General features: G+C 42.3%; 1 protein-coding gene across 1 annotated transcript; it reads left to right on the top strand.

Moving 5' to 3' along the window:
- On the top strand, positions 1-18,263 carry LOC310796750 (sodium- and chloride-dependent GABA transporter 2-like; the record flags this gene model as incomplete). Its single annotated transcript, XM_083658987.1, has 15 exons — positions 1-187; positions 453-587; positions 715-855; positions 3,273-3,357; positions 3,440-3,572; positions 4,429-4,563; positions 4,848-4,951; positions 5,034-5,158; positions 8,681-8,793; positions 8,923-9,060; positions 10,856-10,958; positions 11,561-11,661; positions 11,959-12,129; positions 16,090-16,187; positions 18,044-18,263. 15 exons carry the CDS (start codon positions 1-3, stop codon positions 18,261-18,263), a joined length of 1,989 nt encoding a protein of 662 aa, XP_083515113.1.
- Between the last annotated feature and the right edge of the window lie 1,428 nt (positions 18,264-19,691).

Below are 19,691 nucleotides of genomic sequence, written 5' to 3'. Positions count from 1 at the left end.
ATGGAGCCAGCAAGCAAGCAAGAGATGAAGTTGATGAATGACAACGATCAAGATCATCCATCATCAGAGCTTCATAAGAGAGGCCAGTGGGCCAACAAAAGGGAATTCCTTTTAGCACTAGTTGGAAACATCATTGGTCTTGGCAATGTTTGGAGATTTCCCTATCTCTGCTTCAAGAATGGAGGAGGTGAGATGATGAGATGAGATGATGGTGCATGATTTTAAGGCATAGAAGTCTCTCCGTACGGCAGCTACTCAGGAGGAAGATGAAACAGATTGCATGAATTATATCTGGAAAGTTTCAAATGTATTAATAATTAATTTCATTTCATTTAATTTTAATTATTTTTATTGATGTAATAATCATCAGAAGAGCAGTGAATTTTGATTAAATGTATCTCTATGTCTCTTTGTGTCCTTGTCTCTCTACAATCTCCCAAAATTCTTCCAAGGAGTTTTCCTTGTTCCTTATGTTCTGTTCCTCTTTACCTGTGGAATCCCCCTCTCCTTTTTGGAGATATCTTTGGGACAGTTAACCAGTCAAGGTGGAATCACATCTTGGAGGAAAATCTGTCCTTTATTTGAAGGTACTGCTAGCTCAACTGAACCTTCAATACATAGAATACAGTTTATGTAATATTGATATATGTTGAAGTACATCTACATTACCATTAACATTTTGTATTGCATATAATAACATATTTTTGTCAATAGGTTTAGGCTACGGCGGTCAAATTATTCTATTCTACACTGAGATCTATTATATCGTCATACTGGCTTGGGCCTTCCTCTACCTGTTCTCTTCTTTCAACACTGAACTCCCCTGGGCCAACTGCAACAACAGCTGGAACACAGGTAAACAGTACGCTCTGTCATAACATTTGGGAAGCTGCATTTTGAAATCCATATTTAACATGAACTTCCCTTTTCTTTTGAAAAGTACTTTCTGTCCATTTTTACAAGAACTAAAAGCATCCATTAAACATTTTGAGATGGAAGTTGCTTATTTGTATATAGTTTTTTGTATTGTTTCATTTTCAGACATTAGTTCAGTGCCGTTAATAATTGGGTGTACACACCCAAGCAAAAAACAGAACAAAACAACAGCAGCAAACAGATGGGACAGAACCCATAACAAAAATAGTACAAATAAACTGCATGTACAAATATGGTGTAACGGCAACATTGGCAGTGTGAATGCTTGATCTGAAAAGAAACATTTTCTTCCACCCCGTAAACTTAAGCCCAATTTATGCTTCGTCTGCCGACACTTTTGAAACGGTTGCCGACAGAAATGAGGTCTTGAGTCGACACATTCAAGTGTCGGCGAGCAGTGTCTGTCCCACATACAGTCTGTTGAAAGTTGCTTAAAGTCGAGCTGAACCCAAAAATGACTTTTCTTTTCTTTTAGTTCAAATACCTGGGTATGCAGTGCACCTATTTAATAATGTATGCAAACAAAATCACAACAATCTAATTTCTTTAGTTTTTCACACTTTTTCACATCAAAAGTTCATTTTTCAAGATTTCATTGATAACAGTAATGTTTGCTTCGTTTGCTGACGTCACCTATTACTATCAAATTTCTACCCCATTTCAACCAATCATATCACGACATGCAGCTGTCAATCAAATCTTCATTTTAGGATAATTTTCTCTTCCAAATGAAGTCGAAAATGGCGCCTAGTGCCTGTCATCTGGCAGAATTCCTATCCCATAAACTAACTACTAACTTGGCCAATTGTTAGAAACATGAACAAAAAACAAAAACTATAATCTCTAAGAATGCAAAGAAATGTAACTCGCTCGTTAAAACGCGCATTCCAGGTATATCGTATCGTTACAGCAGCGATAATGGCGCGCGCATCCGAGAGCTTGGTTGTCAGGGGTCGCACTTCGGAGATTCCAGGCCGACGTGCTGCACACTCTTCGCTCGGCAACACGAAGGCAGCTGGCTGCCTGCGGGTCGTTGAGCTCCACTCCTCCCGTCAAAAGGCTCTTGCCGAGGAGAGTGCCACAACACACTGAATCCCACTCGATTTGGAGGCGGAACACGCCAGGATTGGCCAAAGCCCAATCCAGTCCCCAGAATTGTCAAATAAAATCATCAACATGATACTATGACCCGCCTCTCAACCTGTCATCTTAGAAAAACTATGTTTTCAGTCTGAAACGGACTCATTATGCATGTGACGAACAGGTTCAGGTCGACTTTAAGGGAAAATTTGGTAAAAGGGCATGGATTTGAATCTGTCTTAATATGTCCTTTTTCCCACAGCGCAGCCGAGGGCATCACAAGCCAAATTTAGGTTGAATGAATTGTTGGTAACGCTGTAGAATACAGCCCATAACTTACCCTGTAAGTAGGCCTACAGGGTAACAAGATCTGTACATACAGGTTAAGTACGGGGTACAAAATCTGTATTTACAGGTTAAGTACCCCCCCTAGGCCCCCTAGGAGAACTAACCGGTACTCCCAAGTCTTTATTCCCTTCAACTGTCAGGCTATTAAACAGACATTAGTAATTTTAAATGAATGGCTTCACTTATATGAGCGCACAACAGGCTGTACGTATCCTGTCTGTGACTAACAGGTTAGGCTCGTTCATACAGATGTATATCTTTTATTTCTTATACATGTTCTCATGTCTTTACATATAGAAATATATGTAAACTTTTCCTGTTCATGTTTATATGAGGCTGATCTGTTATCTCTGACATGATTTGATTGTTTATGTTATGTCATGCTGTTACGTTACGTTAGGTCCTGTCATGTCTGAAGTTTGTAGCTCGCTGTGAGTTAAGGTGTTGGGTAGGCTGTGAAACTGAATTGCCCTTCTGGGATAAATAAAGTTGTCTGAATCTGAATCTGATTCTGAGTACGGGGTACAAGATGTGATAAGTTACCCTGTTAAGTACAGCGTACCAAATCTGCACTTACAGGGTAAATTCACATATTGTACCCTGTACTTACCCTGTAAGTAGATGTGGTACCCTGTACTTAGATTTGGTACCCTGTACTTACAGGGTGAATTCACATCTTGTACCCCATACTTACTTACCCTGTACTGTAAGTCACATATTGTACCCTGTACTTACCCTGGTAAGTACAGATGTGGTACCCTATACTTATTGTACCCTGTAAGTACAGATTTGGTACCCTGTACTTACAGGGTAAGTTGCAGGCTGTATTCTAAAGCGTTACAGAAATGTTCACCAACATGATAGGAAAATGCCATGCTTACGTGTTATTCTTACTCTCCCACTACTAGAGGACTGCTCTGATTATGGTCACAATCATTCATCAAATGGCCACATGTTTGGAAACGCAACATCTTCAGCTCAAGAATTCTGGCAGTACGTATTCACAAGATCTCTGAAGAAATAGTTTTACAAGTGAGAAAGGAAAATGATCCTAAACTTACATTTCTGTCTTCAGGAGGAGAATCTTGGGTTTGTCTGGAGGAATCGAGGAGATGGGTAGTATCCGCTGGGACCTTGCTGGGTGTCTTCTACTGAGCTGGATCATCTGTTACTTCTGTATCTGGAAAGGAGTCAAGTCTTCAGGGAAGGTGAGATCTGTAGTCAGACAACTACTACTTTGTACTGTGTGTGTGTGTGTGTGTGTGTGTGTGTGTGTGTGTGTGTGTGTGTGTGTGTGTGTGTGTGTGTGTGTGTGTGTGTGTGTGTGTGTGTGTGTGTGTGTGTGTGTGTGTGTGTGTGTGTGTGTGTGTGTGTGTGGTCTGCAAAAACCCTTCACATGGTGGGAATTTGACATTTTCATTTTTTGACATGAAATTAGAAACTCTCTCCTACATAACTTTTTGAATGACTGAGATAGCTCTCTCAGATCAAAAGTTATGACTATTTTAATCTGTAATGTGTCTAAAGTAAAACGTGAGAAAAATGGCTTTAAACATTCCAAAATGTTTTCTACAGTGGCATTCCACCAAAACCATATAAATAAATACTTTCTCTTTTGTTTTATGAAAATAATTATTCACCATGATGTACTACTGAGATGAACGTAACCAAATCACTCAAAATATCAAAACTCATTTTCAACCTTCTTTGGCTCAATACCAACAATGTGCAGCAGCGACATGTGAAGGGTTTCTGCAGGCCACACACACACACACACACACACACACACACACACACACACACACACACACACACACACACACACACACACACACACACACACACACACACACACACACACACACAATACATATGTATGTGTGTGTGTGTGTGTGTGTGTGTGTGTGTGTGTGTATATATATATATATATATATCTGAGATTCATTATGCTTAACTGTTAGAAATGCAGAAAGTATTTTATGTTCAGTGATAATCTATGTCCTGACTTGAAGTAAAATTTGACTTTCCTAATATAATGATGATATATTGGTGGTACTCTCCCAGGTTGTCTATTTTACAGCTACTTTTCCCTATGTGATGATCATAGTATTGATAATCCGTGGGCTGACATTACCAGGAGCCATAGATGGCATCAGATTTTACCTCTTACCTGATACAGGCCGCCTTGCAGATTTTCAGGTGAGGCTAACGCGTGAATGATGAGTAAGTCTTTCTAAAACAGCAATGTAATATTACTATTTACAGTTCAAACATAAGTAGTTGAAGTGACTAAGTACTCTGTACTTCAAGTACTAAGTAAGTACTCTGTACTTCAAGTACTCTGTACTACAACTACAGCGACAGTTGATGCTGCACACCTAGCTATGTGCTGTGGGACTGGACAGCATCTACCACCACACCAGAGTAATCATAGGCCTGCATGTCATGCAGAAACAATAACAATTTTCATTGTTTGTTTTCAGGTATGGATGGATGCGGGGAGCCAGGTATTATACTCCTATGCGCTATGTGTAGGTTCTTTGACATCTTTGGGAAGCTACAACAAATACAACAACAACTGCTACAAGTGAGGAAAATAAACATTTGTCTGTCTCTATTTATCTTTCTGTTGTTCACATGACTTAGTATTCATCTTTTCTCAATTACAGAGACACCTTTCTCCTCTGCCTGTTGAGTAGTTTAACCAGCTTTGTGGCTGGTTTTGCCATCTTCTCTGTCCTTGGCTTCATGGCGTATGAGTTGGGAGTAGACATCTCAGAAGTGGCTGAATCAGGTTGGGAATCTGCATAATGCAATATTTGGTCCATATGTGCTTTATTTTACTGTGTTGTGTCCTTTACATTCTGTTTTTGTTCAATGATATAAGGTTTTGCTCCTGTTTAATTTCATGATTTTTGTTTTGAAAATGTGTGTATATTGAAGGGCAATATCTGTCGCTTGACAGATATGACATCTTTAACGACATTAAAAAAGTGTCTCTTGAACTTTAACACTTATCTTTGGCGTTGCGTACCTGGAGAATGTTTATGTTGCGGACCGTCCTTTTAAGACCTGAGCTGTTCAATATATACCTCAATGCCACTTTCGTCACATCAGCGATATGGTGTCATTCAAAAGTATCTTTGGACAACAAAACGATATTTGCTGATATCACAAAGTCTGACACGATAAGATACACGTGCTTCACACTGGGGACCCGGGTGCGGAACCGAGCACACCTGTCCCCAAATTGACCCCAGGTGCGGTTCGTTTCATGAATGTGAATGTTGCATTGGTTGAGGCGATGTCTCCTCATAGACGCTGGGTTAGCTGGCTCAGCCTGGCTGGGGGCGTGGTCAGGGTGGGGTAAATCCCCCGTTCTATCCATTCAGCAAAGTTAGAATTTAGCTGATAGCCCAGCCCAGGCAGACACGATTGGGGATTTAACCACCGCAGTAAACGCACATCTGAATAGACGTCTTGTGTTCTGCTCTAGAACCCCCAAACCTGTAGTTTAGAGCAGCAGCACCGTCCTTTGGTGAGTCAGCCCATTGAGATATATGGGCGGTTTTACCCCACTCGTGCGCCAGCTGTATAACATTTTGTGGGCGTTCCCACACATGCCGACTGTCTCTATTCTGTGCAAAGGCGTGAAACAGCGTACCGTGACAGGGTCCACTTGAAAAGGTGGTCTGGGGAATGCTTTGGCGTGCCTGGAGACGGAACACTTGCGAATGTGAACGCCAACCATACTGAACCACGTAGACAACACACGGGCGAGGATACACTCCAGGCGTAGTTGATGACAAGTGTACTCTGCAAGTATTCCGTTCCGTTCCCGAGCACGGAAGACATTTTGTAATGTGAAAGCTGACCAGCAGGGCAGAGGGGAGGGGGGGGGGCAATCGTACGCGGGCACGGAACGGAACAAAAGCAATCGTTCCCAGTGAGAAAGCACCCTTAGATTCAATTCAGTGGTCTGCGATCGATATGAGAGGATATCATATGCCCATTTTAACAGAATTAGCACAATAGCTACAAAAGTGAATACCTCATCAAATGGCAATTAAGATGTTTGAATACTTTTTAAGGCATTCGTTTTCCCTAAATTGATCAACTTTCAACACTTTCAAAAACCCTGCGGATACCTGGTATTTTGCGATATGATTGGCTAGAGAGAGAGCCTGCCCGGGGCCAGCAGCTGCCTCCCCGCAGGGAAAACAGACAGGGCTCGGTGTGGGCTTGTATGAGGTACTTGTGGACAGTCAGTGTACTACATGCAGTAGAATGCAGTTGGCATGGTTCCAGTTTTCAGAAATAGAGACTGGCTGCATCGGGCAAGTAGAGCTGTCTGCTGAGTGTGAACTGAGTCACAAGCAAAAACTTAAATCAAACAAACAAAAGAAAAACTAAAAAACGAAATGCCTCCATGCACCCTGGCGTAGGCTAATTCAAGTCTCCACAAGCCCTGAGATGCCAAGTTGCACTGTAGCCAGGTGGTGCAGATTTCAGCTAAAAACAGGGTGTAGATGACATCTTTTCAAGGCAACTTGGCATCTCAGGGCTTTTAGAGACTTGGTTTACGCCAGGTGTAGTATGGAGTTTTTTGTTTTATTTACGTTTTTGTCTCCATTTCTCCAAACTGGGACCGTGCTGGCTGCATTCTACTGCATGTAGTACACTGACTGTCGGCAAGTAGCCTACCTCATATAACCCTACATCAAGAAATCTGAACGATCCTTTTAACTCATTGAGTGCCAAGGACGGACATGTTCGTCATTTCAAATAGTAACGTAGAGTGCCAAGGACGGACATGTTCGTCAATTGCGTTTTTTGACGGTGGGGCGTCGATCAAAGCCTTCTGCCTCTGATGTACAAATATTATAGCTATTGGATGTGTCTAACCTATTTTACAGAACCCTTAGGTGGCGACAGTGCTCTCCACATAACAGAAAGGCAAGGAAAAAACAAAGAAGAAGTCGTTATGGAAACGGAAATCGCATCGCATCCGTATGCATCGATATGCTGAAGCACGTTACTGCAGCTGTGCCTGCAGCAGCCAATCTGCTCCCACAATTGAGCCGGACAGCACATCCGCACATCCACACCGTGGAGTTGTTATTATTCTCAACTAGAAGCATCGTTGCCGGTGACAAACACACGCGGAACGCTGTAAAAAAGCAGGATGTCGATGTCCCTTCACTGTGCGCACAGCAAACTCAGCAGAGAGCCACCACAGACAGGAGGAGGAGTGTGCAGTTGAGGCGAGGCGAGGCGAGGCGGGGCGGGGCGGGGCGGGGCGGGGCGGGGGGGGGGGGGGCACGCAGAGCAGCGCGCAACACCCAGACAGACCCAGGCAGCAGGACAGGATTGACAAACGCAAGCCAGAATATCCGATGCCCACCAGATGACTCAGTGAATGTGCTTGAAATGCTGCATTTCACAAAAGGCGGAATAACTCAGCTTCTAATTTGAAAAGTGTCTTTTTGCTCAAAACAGCCTATCTTCTCCGGCTCATAACTAAAGAACGGAAAATGGGATCAATAAACTTTTTTTTGCAGATGATAGAATAGAGTCTCATCGTTCTTTGTGCGTGTTCAGTGTTTACATAGTAATATCACACAATATTCTGTGGGCCTCGAGAAATCACTGAAAACGCTCTGAAACTCTGGCACTGGGAGCATCCGTTCTCCAAAAGTGGCTGGCACTCAATGAGTTAATATCTCAAAAACTATACTCCACATCGCTTAGCCTATACCAATGAAGAGAACAGAAGCACACTCATTTCTAAGGTGGAGACTCTGGAGATGATGCACCATGGGCGCACTTTTTTGTGTGTGACCAAACTCATACCGAAATTCAGCACTGCACAATGTCGGGTCCCCCCAAGTTGATCGAATGAACGGTTCTCGAAATATGTGAAAGCCATTTTCTGATTGGTCGAATTGCACAAAATTCGACAGTGCACTTTCATAGCGCCACCTACTGGGAACACAAAAAAATGGTTGATCTCGAGAACCGTTCGTCCGATCCGCTTCAAACTTGGCGGGTGCGCTGCTCCGTTTGGACTGCTTGTAAACGCATGTTAGAGCACTGCACGAGCTTGCCGGTTCAGGTGATAGCTGACTCGGGAGCCAATATTGTCTATGGATTGTCACTGAGCCTTTAAATACTACACCATCTCTGGGCAAAGCCCAGCAGGTGTTAAGTTGTTACTCTTGCTCTACTGATTACATGGCATTAGTATACAATGTACTGTACACTATCACCTATAGTGACTTAACATATTTTGGTATCTGTTATGGACCACTTACAGGCCCTGGTCTGGTATTCATTGCCTACCCTCGGGCAGTAGCCATGATGCCTCTGCCCCAACTCTGGGCTACATGCTTCTTCATTATGATTATCTTGCTTGGACTTGACAGTCAGGTAAGTTGTTACCATTAAATTGTGGAAAATAAATGTAGAAAAGTTATAAACTCAAGCAACATTCCTATTGAATCCCTTCAGTTATTTTTTTATTTGAAAAGTAAAAGCAATTGTTTTTTATACCCACAGTTTGTGTATCTGGAAGCCCTGGTCACATCCATATCAGACATGTGTCCATCCTTCTTTCTCACTGGTCATCGACGTAAACTACTTCTGCTGCTCATCAGTGTTATATGCTTCCTTGTCGGCCTGTTGATGGTCACTGAGGTGGGAGTCCATTTTGTTTATCTGTGTAGTTAAAACGGTTTGGAATTACCTCTATTTGTAGTCATATCCCTTTGTCTGTAGTTCTGTTGTCTGTCTGTATCATGTCTGTATGTCTGTCGACCTCTCTTTGTTATGTTTTGCTATGCTTTGCCTCCTGTGGAATGTCAAGTGATTTTTGGATCTCCCCATAAGATACAGACCCGGATTTAGGGTGAGGTAACTGGGTGGGCAATTGAAAATGTTGGGGGGGCAATGAAAATAGCCATACCAAAAAAAAAATCGCCAAAAATGTGCCTAACTTTGGAACATTATTGCTGACAAGCTAGTAAGCCATACAGTAGCTGGTACCAGGTCTATTTTTAGCCTGTTACATCTTTTGCGGTAGGTTGCCCAAAGGTTCTCGGTTTGGGGATGGGGATTAAGTTGCATTATATTCTAACACTAAACTGTTCCACTAGGTGTCCACATTGTGCTGTGGGTAACCTAAGTATGAACTTTCACTCAGGGGACAGGCCAATATTTACAAAACTCCTATAGACCTTATACGATTGACGTCACTCACGTACATGTTACGCCCACCGCCGCCATATTGTCGACATAACGCAGCAGCTCTCAATTGACAGCCTGTGTGGAGCAGCTACCCGCTGTTAGCGTTACCTGTATCGTTCCAATTGTGTTCGGATGGTGAACTGCATTAGGCATGGCTGTAGTAATGACAGCAATAAAGGCCCGGTGGTTTGTTTCTATCTCTACCGTCCTCAGACGTGAAGGGAGCGAGACTGGCGATACGTCAGTAGCACAGAGGTGTGTGGATAGTTAGTTGAGACAGGTGAAACTTTCCTCACAGAAAAGTCTGTTCACCTCGTTCTTTTGTTTTATTACAGGCATTAACGGCTGCCGTCGGCAGCATACAAATAACAACTGTGGGGTTTTTATTGGTGTCATTACCATCGCTATTTTGTAATGGAACAGAAACAACAATAAGGCTGTTACTAGTTGTCAGCTGCAGCGCTGTGTGCGCGCAGGACGGTATGTCAACAATATGGTGCCGTCCAGGGTTAGTGAATAAGGTCTATTATTAAAACTATTTGCAAACTATGTACATACAAACTAACTAACAAACTAACTATTTACAAAACTGTTATTATATTCACAAGACTTTTAGTCTTAAAAGTGAAAACAACTTTGAAAGCAGATTGATTTACCATAAAACTTAAAAACATCATTCATCCATAATTTCAATAATCAACTCCATAACAGTTATTATCATTGGATGACCTTATTTCTAAAATCAAATTAAAGACTAGTGCAGTGAGACTTAACCATAGCTAAAAACGATTTGCCATTTAGCCTTCAAACCTATTTACAAGACTTTTAGTCTTATTCAAACTCAAACTGAAATTAAAACTTTGAAAGCAGATTGACTTCGGTACCCTAAAAAATAAATAACAATCCTTCATCCATAGTATAAAATAATCAACTCACTCCATAATATTCTTTTCATTGGATGCGCTTATTTCTCAAATCAAATTAAAGCTATAACTACTGTTAGGTGCCCTAAACTAACTAACCCAGTGGTCTCCAACCTTCGGGTCGCGGCCCTAAGTGGGGTAGCCTGGAATTTTGGGTGGGCAAGATTCATTTTTGGGTGGGCATAGCCCACCCCTGCCCCCCCCTCTAGATCTGGCCCTGATAAGATAAATATATATAGCCTACATCTACAGCTGAGATTTGTTATCTCAAAGGACCTCTCTTTTTTCTGTCTCTCCCTCTCTTTTCCTCTAATGGACTGTAGGGTGGAGTATATATATTTCAGATGTTTGACTACTACGCTTGCAGTGGAATGCCGATCATGTTTTTTGCCATTTTGGAGTCTATTTGTGTGGGATGGATATATGGTGAGTTACAGAATGTTATTATTCAAAGAAAATTTGCATTCATAGCAGTCATTAATTTGCATTAGAAAATATGATTTAAAAATACAGTATACTCCAAAGCCACCCATTTGTTTTCAAAGACATTTGACCATCAATTATCATGTCCCCATCTGACTAATGTAGGGTATATTTTTAAACATCAGAACAGAGTCTAAAAATGTAATATCCTCCAAAGGTTCTTCAAAATTGGACCAGTTATGTACCAGTTATGGTTTAAAATCTAGACCTTTAGAGGTGCCTCATCAGGCCAACACAGGAGCGTGACCCCATTGAATTTGTATTGTACTATCTGGAGCTAGCATGAGGAACAGCATGCTGTACTGAGAAAGGACTCTAAAAATCAACATCATAATTGGTAAGTAACAAATAGGCTTAGGGTTCCAAAAATCAGAACTATCCCCGTAAGTTTAGAAATAGAAATTTCACACGGTGTCTCACTCTGTTGTCTGCAGAAGTATGAATACTCATATAAATATAATCTCACTTTCCTTACATTTACAGTAACAGGACAGGACTTCATGTTTTGAAGGCTGATCTGGCTAATATAAATCTCTGTCTCCAAGGTGCTGATCGTTATTACGATAAAATAATGGACATGATTGGTTACCGCCCGTGGCCTTATATGAAATGTTGCTGGAAGTACATCACACCATCTGTCTGCACAGTAAGTTCATGTATTGTGTGTTATTGTTTCTGTTAGCCTCTGAAGGTCTATTCAGCTTGATCAAACTACTGGATAACAAAACTATTCAAAGAAAAATCAAATATGAAATGGGTCTGTATGCATGGGAGTATGGATACATTAATGTGTACATTAATGTAAATGTGGATGTACGCATACATACAGACCCATAATTACATTCATTTTTCTTTACATGTTTTATTTTGATACCATTATGAAGTCAGAAATATGCTGTTCAATTTATGTTCTCTGCCTCTTCTGCCTCTTATTTTCTGACAGGGCACATTACTTTTTTCTCTGGTCAAGTTCACCCCTCTGAAATACAACAACACCTATCAATATCCCTGGTGGGCCTCCACCATTGGGATATGTCTTTCTCTCTCTTCAGCTCTCCTGGTTCCTCTGTGGTTTCTCTACAGTGTCACTGTAACCTCAGGAACACTAAGACAGGTACAAATTTATATATTACTACAGTGTTAAATTGTGGACCAGTCACTGGTCCACAATTTAACTCAAATCAACTCTAAATGATTTGATGGTTGAAAATTGGGTGTGTGAGTGTTCCTTTAAAAATTTTCAAAATGTGCTCAGGGACAAACAGCGACTTTTGGTCAACATAACAATAATCCTTTGTCATTACTGTGTGCAATGGCTGTGGTAGTAACCTTAATCAACCAGTTGGTGGACCTCATGTAACATCATTCAGACAATACATTGTTTGACAAACACTATTGTAAAAAGACATAATATCTACAGACAAAGTCTCTAATACAGTAATCAATCAATTCAAAAATATCATTCATCACATAAAACTAGCCTGCTTATGACCTGCATCCTTACAATGATCTTGTACTGTATATCGACTAACTTGAACTAAAATACACTCAATTATAGTAGTTGAGTCCTGTGTATACCAATTGCTTTGACTGATCTATTGGTCTGTGAAAAAGGTTGTGCCTTTCAATCACTAGAAAAATTGTAATAAGGGACTGTGCGATATTTACGTGGGGTGGGGTAAAATATGATATATCATTAAAAAAATATCAACTGCCCTCCCTGGCATTCATGTTATTTTCTCTCCGCCCTCCCCCTGCACCTGATATATATGATATATGTATATATGTATATATATATATATATATATATATATATATATATATATATATATAGTGCCATTTTAAATAACATAAATGTAATGTCAAATGTCATGGAGCATTATAGCCCCCTTTCAGACAAGCTAGCATGACATGGTTGGTATCAATGGATAACTTAGGTCTTCTAGTTTCAGAGGATACCAGTATCTTCACTCTAGCTTTAAAAATGAGCCTGCTACCTGCCTGCTTTTGAAAGACAGTAACATCAGATGGGGATTTTCTTTCTTTTTTGAGGTGGCACCCCATTCCCTCTCAACTTTTACTCTGGGAATGCCGTTCCCCCATGTCCCCCATCCCATTTCCGCCACTGCTTCTAACCCACCTGTTACAATGAATGTAGTATGACAGTGAATTGAGTGGTTAATGTTAATTGGATTATGTTTTCCGCCCTTCTTACAGAGACTGAAAACGTTATGCACTCCAACAGGAAACCTGCTCAATGCATCACCAAAGAGGACTCTTGACCCTGAAACACCCCATTCTGTTAAAGAACTGTGTACTTTGACCACGGCTGAAGACCCTTTTCCAGTTCTGAGGGACATCAACACTGACATGCCACATTATGTGAAATAACGCAGCATAGAATTACAAAGACCTATAAAGAAATTACTCATCATTTTTGTGTTTTGTGTCGTTTGCTCTCTCTTTACCACCAAGGTTCGATACAATGTGAGCATTACTGTTTAAAAACATAATTTTTGCTTTATTCAGCTACCGCTTTATAGCTTCATTCACCACGTGCTGCTAGCATCCTGTATGCATACAGCATTTTGGCTGACGTTCAACTATTTATGCGATCTTTTTCGCCTGCTGTCCATTCATTTTGTATTGGATACGTCACCAGGTATCCCAGCATGCTTTGCAAGGCGATGAGCGGCAGACTGTATAGCAATGAGAGGAGGGCCCAATTAGAAATTGACAAATTGAAGATGGAATTATTATTTTTTGCTTATGTGTGCACAGGGTGTCACAACTACATTAGTCACTTTTTATTTTATTTTTTTACTCTGATCCCAGACTATATTTTTTCTGTCTGCACTTATTCTTTTTACACTTTCTTCTCTTCTTTATTGTATATCATATACCTGTGTTTATATGTTCTCTTTATTGATTTAACTGGGAACTGTCTTTGGATGTACTGTATGTGCTTGTCAATGTATTATTATTTGCACCTGCAGTGTCTATTAGGCACTGATTTGTACCATGGGGTTCATTCTAATTGCGCTGTCCCTATTGGTTGACTGTTTTCTTCTGTCTGCCTATATAATGGCCATCACCCCGAACCTCAGTCACTAGTCATTCTTAACTTTGTCAAAGTAGGCCAAAAAGGAGTCCCAGATATTTGAGAAACTTCTAAGCGAGTTGGCTCCCAGAAACCTCAGTCTCTCCATCTGTATAACAGAGATCATGTCCATCAGCCACACCTGGAAAGAAGGTGAAGAGGTAAAGAGGAGGACTTCCATTCCTTCAAAATGAGTCTTTTAGCGACAGTTGTCCCCAGTGTCAGAGATTGCTGCACAACTGTAGGCCCTGTAGGGAAGTTCAAGATTCAAGATTCAAGAGTCAAGATTATTTTATTTATCCAAAGGGAAATTTGTCTCGGACATACATACAGGCTGCTACATACAAAACAACAGTGCAAACCACAAGACAGTGCAAACATGTGCAAACATACAATTAAAGTGCAAGTGCATCATAGTTACAGTAGATGCTTATTATGACCCGAGTTTAGGAGACTAACTGATATGGGGATGAAAGAGTTCTTGTATCTGTTGAGGTATTGTTTTTAGTTTTTAATTGGGACTCTGTAGCATCTACCAGATGGAAGCAGTTCGTATTCTACTGTATACGTATGTAAGACATGGGAGGGGTCAGCAGTAATTTTCCTAGCTTGTCTAATTACAGTTTTCTCAAAAAGCATTTGGAGGGTGGGATGGTTTCTCACCCCCATCACTTTCATTGCCGTGTTAACCAGTCTATTGATTTGTGATCTTGACTTAACTGATAAGTTGCCAAACCAAACAGAAATTCCATAACGAATAATGCTCTCTATAACAGCAGAATAAAACAACAAAGACCCCAAACACCCTGAGTCTCCGTAGAAAGTAGAGTTGCTGTTGAATCCTAGAGCACACAGAGTTCACATGGACATTCCACGACAAGAGGAGAGGACTCTGAGCAACCGAAGATAGTGAGTTCTCCCTCCAGCTGCAGGGTTACTCTGTAGGCCTTAGAGTACCAGTCAAATATTTTGGCCCAGGGTCCCGTTAGTGAAGGGCAAAACCAGAAGGCATGAGATAGTGTGCCCTCTGACACCTGTCACACAGTGGTGAAACAGAAGGGAAGATCTTGTGTAATTTATACTTGGAGTAATGAAGATGGTGAGCAACTTTAAATTGGATCAGCTGGTGTCTGCTATTAACTGAGCAGAGTTGTAGCACAGAAAGACTCCTTTCCCATATAATGTCAGATAAATCAATACCAAGTTCCCCCTGCCACGCTTCTCTAATCCTCTCAGTAGAGGCTGTATTGCTGTTGTCAAACAAACTAATCTAGAGATAAGATGCTTGGAGTGAGTAGGGCTCAGCAATACATTGAAAAAAAGCATGCTCATTTGGGAGTGCTTCAAAGGCATGAATCTTGGATCGAACATAATTTCTGACCTGCAGGTATCTGAGCCAGTTTGTGCCGGGCAACTCAAACTTCCTCTCCAGTAGATCAAAAGATGCAAAATTTCCATCTATGTATAGGTCTCTGATGGAGACAGCCCCTTCTCACTCCAGGCATAGTAGTTTTTGTCTGACCATGGAGGAGAGAGTGTTGTATATTAAGGTGTTTGGAAATGGCCCAGAAAGTAGTGGATGAGGAAGGCAGTCAGAGTCGAATGCTGGTTTCAAAAACAGGTTTATTGAGATGAAAAAACAGCACCCAAAAGGACGAGGTCGCTCCCTGCAGAAAGCAACCGAGATCTCTGTCTGTCTAAGTTTTGTTGTGCGATCCCTTATATGCCCTCTGTTCATATTAGACTACCTCCCACTTCTAACTCCACGCCCCAAACTCTCCGTCCTATCACCTGACTCCGTTCAGCTGTGGGTGTTCCCAAGCAAATGCAGAAACTGGATCGATAACCAGTTAATCCTCTCTTCTCTTCCAGATGCACAGATCCTTTGTTGATCTCTCTCTGGAGAAACTAACCCCCTTCTCTCAGGCCTGAGGGCACAATATATGCCCCTGCAGGTTAATATCTGATCTCCAGTGTGCAGCTCCTACCTTCTTTGCATATGTTTATGGGCCCGGCCCAAAGCCGCCCAGCCATAAAGATTCCCCTGGCCTCTTCAAACAGCAACCCCTCAGGTATAACCCTGATCAAACGGATGTCTTGTCTCTATCTATCTTCTAGTCATCCCAGCATATATAGTTAGCACCCGGCTACGTCCGGACTTGTTACTGTGGTCTGAGGTAGAGAAGAGAGTTTATTTTATCGAACTCACAGTCCCGTGGGAAGATCGAGTTGAGGAGGCTTATGAGCGCAAGAAAGCTAGGTATGCTGAAATGGCAGCAGAGGCAGAGCAGCGAGGTTGGAGGGCTCGAGTTGCCTTACGTTATTGCCTTACTAACTGAGTTGGGCATTCGTGGATGGAGCCTGAAACTTGCGGTTAGCAACATGTCTCAGGCAGCAGAACGAGCAAGTGAATGGCTGTGGATAAGGAGGAAACATGCTAGCTGGGGAGCTCGCTAAGGTAAGATTGATTGTTTGTTGTTGGTCATGATTAACGGTCCGCATCAACAGGGCTGAATCATTGACAGTGGTGGTGTAGTTAGGGATTGTTTGTTGTTGGTCATGATTGACAGTCCGCATCAACAGGGCTGAATCATTGACAGTGGTGGTGTAGTCAGGAATGTCATACCGAACCGACCTGGATAGCTAGGCTTAGATAGTGAGGTAATATGCAGTTGTGCGGTGGTAGCATGGAGGGGGGTGTTTCCAGGACGCTGGATTACACCGTTAAGCCTTCTTGAGGTGTCGTGGGCCTAACTTAACAAAACATCGGTGAAGGAAGATGCCCACTTGAAAACCCCAATGACATGCTTCATACTGCTGTTGGCTAGGGTAGGTAACTGGTGATTTGTGTCTTGTTTATTAGTTTGTTAGGCTGTTAGCTTGTTTTATTCTGGATTGGGCTTCTAAATGTGTTTTTCCTCGGATTTTGGCACAAGGGATAGTAATATCTTGTCCTGTGTATTAATTAATACTAGATCTGAACCAAAAGTGCACATGGGTGTGTGGTGCATAGCTACTCGTCATATTCCTCTTAAGTTGCCTCCTGCTTACCTGTGTGTGTTTTGGCTGTGTTCGCCACCCAAATGCCTTATCTCACCTATCTACATTCCCTTCAGCCTGTCTGAAACTGCTACCTTGCTACCAACCAAACCAAACCTACCTCCTCACTCACTCGACTAACCAGGACCCCTAACTAATGCCTGTTCATCTATATTCACTCATATACTGTAGATATAAGTATAACTACAATACAGTTTTCTACAGATACTACAAGAGTGATTGAAACAAATCGGTGTATGGTAGGGATGTCACGATATTTCGTCCCACGAAATTACTGCTGGCGCTATAATTTCAAGTCAAGGCAAGTCAAGTTGTACTTTATTGTCCACAAGGGAAATTCACTTTGTTAAGGTCAGTACAGCGAAAACAAGACAATATCTAAAAAAGTGAATAGATCACAGCATACAAAATACCACAAAAAAATACATAATTACTCTAAAAGTTCTGTGCACCTGTATGCCTACCTAAAAAAAAAGGGGGGGGGGGGGGGTAGCACACAACAGGGCCAGGTTTCCGTCATGGAGGGGAGGGGTGGGGGGGGGGGGGGGTTAGCGGGGGCTATGTTTGTTAAGGAGCCTAATAGCAGAGGGGATGAAGCTGGCCCTCCTTTCGGGGAGACCACCACCAACGAAATGCGATGAAAGGGTGCTCCTGCACGGGTTTGCATTTGCCATGCTGCTTAAGGAGGTTGCGTTTTTGGGACGTCCGCTTGAAGAGTTGGATGACCCAGGATCTCCCCGTCCGCTTGAAGAGTTGGATGACCCAGGATCTCCCCCGATCATAGGCTGGTGAAGACCAGGGACGCTGAGGAACGGAGGGCAGTCCGAGGCCGATAATGTGGCAGACTGCTCCGGGCGCCCTGCTCCAGAAGAACCGAGGCCAGTCTGAGGCCGATAATGCATAATGCGGCGGCTGCTGCTCCAGCCGTGGCCTGCTCCGTGCGTCCGCCGATGATGCATAATGCGGTGGCGCCTGCTCTGGAACCTGCCCCGGGCATCCTGCTCCGGAAGGCCCTCAAACCATTGTGGAAGATCTACGAGGATGAGAAAATTAAGCAATCCCGTCTGCCCAAACTAGAGCGTGTCTAGTGCCTCTATAGTGCATGTTCGGCAGTTTAAAACAACAGGTGGACTTCAAAACGCCAACATCAGACGCTTCCCAATGCGTTTGGCAACTGCGCTGACATCTTGACAGGACCCCGCAGTAGGCATATAAATTCTCTCTCTCTCGCTCCCCCCATTTCCCCGTGGGTGCTCGGGCCCCGGGGCACCCACGGTTTCGGTGCCTATGATTCAGACATATTGTTAAAATCAATTGCAAATAGATCTGTAAAGAAAATCAAGACTGATTTATTTTGTTCATCATAATAGGCAAATATCTTGCTTAATTCTGCTGTGAGTGTGTTCTTTTGGCCCACATATCCTGATGGTAAGAAGTGATTGTCATGGGTAGACCCTCTAGGAGGAGGAGTATGTCTTGTGATTGAGGCTCATTGTGGTGACTACTTGGTGCGCCTGTGTCTCACCTCTGCTCTCTTCCACTGCATGGTCTTGGATGTTGCTTCCCAGAAGACACAGCCACTCCCCTGAGCCTTAAGTCTTGCTTCTCTAGTTCTGCTATCTCATTCTTTCGGTTTGAGTTTTGGCGCAGCTTCGGCCAGATCCGGCCCCCCAAAGCGTCCAATGCGGCCCAAAGGATGACTTTGCAAAGTGTCAAAATTGCACTGAGAAGTCCTTCAATCCAATGTGATGCACTTGTGAAGGCTAAGAGGTACCAGGTTTCAGGCGCAAGTTGAATATGAAGTAGCCTATATGTTATCTGTATTAATCACTAAATGGTCAGCTATTTTTATTACCTTTGCTTGACTATAGAGAATTGCACAGGTGGGTAAACTATCCAAGGTGAGTAGTTTACCCATTGATTGACTCTCATTGATTGATACAGTTGATCTGAATAGGTGAGTAAACTATCTGCCTCATTTCAACGGGGTGGGTCAATTGTTTACTTGCGTTGACCCTCCACTACACCCCTGATTGTAATGCACAGTACAGACAGTCGATAATGTGCTTGATGGTATCTGAGATAACCCTACAGTAGCCTACGTGTTGTAGGGTTTGTTCCTGTAATTCTTTACACTAAGATAAACGGGAACATTTGGAGGTTTTGTCATTTATAAGTTATTGATTATTGATTTTCATTGTCTGGCCCACTTGACACCCAATTGGGTCGCATGTGGCCCATGGACTAAAAGGAGTTTGACACCCCTGCAGGAGGAGCAGTATGTCTTGTGATTGAGGCTCATTGTGGTGACTACTTGGTGCGCCTGTGTCTCACCTCTGCTCTCTTCCACTGCTTGGTCTTGGATTTTGCTTCCCAGAAGACACAGCCACTCTCCTGAGCCATAAGTCTTGCTTCTCTAGTTCTGCTATCTCATTCTTTTTTGTTTTGGCGCAGCTTGTGTCTGTATGTTTTTTATTTGTGTTCAAGGACTGTTGACTTTTTGTCTTTGTCTTCAG

Source organism: Poromitra crassiceps, assembly GCF_964638095.1.
Source record: "Poromitra crassiceps genome assembly, chromosome: 23".
NCBI lineage: Eukaryota > Metazoa > Chordata > Actinopteri > Beryciformes > Melamphaidae > Poromitra > Poromitra crassiceps.
Note: the sequence above shows the minus strand (reverse complement) of the source record. Positions and strands in the feature narration are given on the sequence as shown.